Consider the following 3522-nt stretch of genomic DNA (forward strand, 5'->3'; position numbering starts at 1 on the left):
TGTGTGTGTGTGTGTGTATTGCTTTTTTAATGTCATACAATCCACCTGACTGAATTGTGCAGGGCATCGTTGAGGAACAGAATGGTCTGTGTGAGGAGCTGAAGCTGCTGGAGGCTCAGGCTGATTCTCAACTCCGAGGCGAGAGAAGCAAGAGTTCCACTCTGCTGCAGGCGCTGGAGGGAGCTCCTCTGAAAACAGAGCTCTCCCTGCTGAAGGACAACCAGCAACTTGTTCTTCAGCTCCAGCAAATGGAGGAAAAAGTCAAAGTACGTCTGCCATACATCTGTCTTATATGTGCTTGTGACTGCTGTCATCAAGTAGCATCATATATAGTAACAGCAAGCTAGGTGGATTATTTCCTAGTATCCAGCACATCATTAAAAGCCAAAGCTCCAAAACAGATTGGATTGAATAGCTTACTACTAAAAGCTGTCTTTTTGTAGGTAGTGACAGATATGCGTTCTGTTTTTCAGGCTCTGAGTGTGCAGAATGAGCAGCTGGAGCACGATCAGATCAAAGCCAACAACAGGGTGTCCAACCACAAACAGGCAACCCAGCTCCTGCAGACAGAGCTGCAGGACAGCCGCGCACAGGTTGAGGAGAAAGACGGTATGATCCAAACCCTGAGGAGCAAACTGCGAGAGTCTGAGGTTAGTCTAAAGATCTCATTATCAAGCCCATCGTAATGGACAAAAGCAGCCTCTGATATAACTGAATAATCTGAATGAATTTTAAGCCTTAAAATGTGATTTTGACAGGTCTTAAAAATCCATTGCATTAATGAAGTTAACTTGTATAAAATTGCATTTTTCAGTCTGATTTTAAATGTGTATTTGTGAAATATTTGTATTGATCGTGCTGTTACAATTAGAAAACTAAACTAACATGGAGTCAGTACTGATTTTCCTTCATATTCATAGAAAAATGCATCGCCCAGTGCTGTTGAGATGGAAAAACTCCAGACTAAATTGTTCAAAATGGAGGTGGAGTTGAGTTCAGCATCTGCTAAACACCAACAAGAGTATGTATACTGTCTTCTTCTGTTTTTGTCTTACTCTTTGACTGTGCCTAATGGGTGTTGGTTTCTGTGGTTGCCTTCTCTTTGGCTGTTTGTGTCTAACCAGAGGTTTGTCCTCCTCAGGATCCAGAGCTTGAACACCTTGGTGAATGAAAAAGAAGACTCGCTGCGGAAGCTGAAGGAGACCCTGAGGAAGTTACAGCAGCAAGGAGATGATTCATGTAAGTCAGCAGTGTGTGCCTGAGCCTGTTTATTAAACCTGGTATTAACATAGGTCTTGGGTGAATTAATCACAAGTGGACAGCTCTAAATATGTGAGTTTACACCTGGTATTACAATGTGTCTCCATGAGCACTTGTGATTGGATCTTATTTCACCACTCTATATGCACATAAACACAACAGGGCTGGGACCTACGCAGAACTCTGTCAGAATGTTTACATCCTGCACTGTCACAAGCCTCTCGTCCATCAGTAGTTGGTTTGCTTCCTCCTGTGCCATAATACATAGAAAGAAAATAGTTCCTACATGAAACTGCTCACAACAAGGTCTGTGGATTATCTTGCCTATGACACATTGCTGTTGAGCTTTTTTTTGGGGGGGGGGGGCTTTGAGCACCACAAGCTGAATGCCATCTGGTTCCATTGTGTTGAAGATAAGGCAGAAATTATCTACTGCTGATATCTCCAGAACTCAACAACTCACACCAAAACTATTTAGCTAGATAAATGCCACTACAGGTAAGAGGAAGAATTTGGGATTTTGGGGTAATCTGCCCCTTAAGTTCCTACAACTATACTGACATTTGTGCACACAACTTAATTTTTATTTATTTATTTGCCCCTTTATGGCCTGAGGTTGAGCTCTCAAGTGCATCTGTTCTCCATTTAAGGAGGACATCAGCACTGATGTAGTCATGTTATATTCAGTCCTCCAGGGTGAAGACCTTCATGCCAGACTGACCAACCCCAGAGGGCTGGTGATCAGGAGCAGCATTGTGCTGGAGAAGACCAAACTGGAGGAGGAAGTCAAACAGCTTCAGCTGAAAATAACCGAGCTGGAAAGGTAAGATGAACTAGCGCTTGGACACTTAATGTGATTGATCGCATCCTTTAGTCCTGCTCTGACACCTGTCCCCCTTTTCACATTAGCCTGGTGTCCAGTCAGCAGGCAGAGATTGGTAAGTGGAAGGCCAGAGCCATCAAGCTGAAGGTGAAGACCAAGGCTGAGGTGGACAAGCCTTCACCACCATGCACGCCCACTAAAAGAGGACTCGCCACAACCTCAGACTCCTCCACCATCCTCAGCTCGCCCAAGAAGCTTCTGGTTACTCCCAGGAAGGTCTTGGACTCTCAGGGGAATGTCTTAGACTCTCCCAGAAAGCTGCTGGACTCTCCAAAGGTCCCTCGGCTCGACTCCCCCAAAAGCAGATTCTTTGATGTGGCTGTAAGCTCTGAGGTGCTGTCCAGAACCCGTCCCAAGCAGTTCTTTGACAACTCCAACCTCGGAACCATTCCAGGTAAGCTGCGTCTAGAGACCCCCCAACCCCACGACCCACTCCACTGCTACTTTATTTGTTTGGTGGTCTCAACGTCATAAAGACCCGAGCTGTTTGTCTTGCCAGAGGTTTCCCAGGTCCCTGATACAGCAGATGCAGAGGAGGGTAATATCTGTGTGTGTGTGTGTGTGTGTTTGGGTCATCACTGAGGGGTTACTAACAGAAGCATGAGGTGTTGGGACGTCACCTGTCCTGCATTGAGCCTTAAAACCCGAATAAGGACTGAGCACAGTTTTAAATTGACCTGAGCAACCTTTTGCTGTAGTTGAGCCATAATTTAATTTAATATCATTACCTGTATACGTTTGGTAGGGTACACTGTATGACACTTCAAAGCAGGTTTACCAGATGCAAAGTGGAACTGACTTGCAGCAATCTTTTCGGGTCGACTCTGGTTAAATTGATTAGATCTTTTCCATGGAGAAAAGCCTTCAGTGCTGTTCTTTGCTATTCTTTCAATGAACAAATACTCTCTAGTTCTAATAGAACTGATGCTAGCATCATCTACGCTAACCTCTTTAGCAGCAGCCATTGATGTTTTTGAGCAAGGTTAACAATACAGTCCTTTATGCATACTCTTTATTAGGCTGCAATCCTGCAGGAAAATGCCCACAATTCATAGTTCATGTTTAAAACGAATGAATGAAGGTGAGAGAGTATTAAGTCTGCACGATATTGTAAAAAAAATCATGTTGTGATTATTTCTACAGATATTGTGATATGATTCACAAATTTAACTTTCACTGAAATTAGTTTTTTTCTCAATTATGATGATGTGAAATGTTTTGGGGGTCTGTAGCAAACAAACATGTTTTTTTAAATCTGGAGATACAGATTTGTAGGCCAGAGAATCTGTACGGAAGCCGAGAACGGCCATGGATTTTTTTTTTATTATTATTGTTATATCGTGATAACGACTTATTATCTCGTTATCTCGTGATAACGA

At 43.3% G+C, this 3522-nt stretch overlaps 2 protein-coding genes across 2 annotated transcripts in view; both read left to right on the plus strand.

The window, feature by feature from the left end:
* smim8 (small integral membrane protein 8) overlaps positions 1-17 on the plus strand; it is a 31318-nt gene extending 31301 nt beyond the window's left edge. Inside the window, exon 4 of the mRNA XM_035678664.1 lies at positions 1-17. The gene's annotated coding sequence lies outside the window, so the exon portion shown is untranslated.
* cenpe (centromere protein E) overlaps positions 1-2537 on the plus strand; it is a gene marked incomplete at its 3' end in the record, with an annotated part of 25077 nt that extends 22540 nt beyond the window's left edge. The window contains 6 exon segments of the mRNA XM_035679066.1: positions 63-266; positions 474-650; positions 921-1021; positions 1142-1239; positions 1948-2083; positions 2170-2537. Coding sequence (XP_035534959.1) covers positions 63-266; positions 474-650; positions 921-1021; positions 1142-1239; positions 1948-2083; positions 2170-2537 — 1084 coding nt within the window.
* Positions 2538-3522: the final 985 nt, after the last annotated feature.

This window comes from Morone saxatilis, unplaced genomic scaffold (genome assembly GCF_004916995.1).
Source record: "Morone saxatilis isolate NCDOM2014 unplaced genomic scaffold, NCSU_SB_2.0 Contig7, whole genome shotgun sequence".
Classification (NCBI taxonomy): Eukaryota; Metazoa; Chordata; class Actinopteri; family Moronidae; genus Morone; species Morone saxatilis.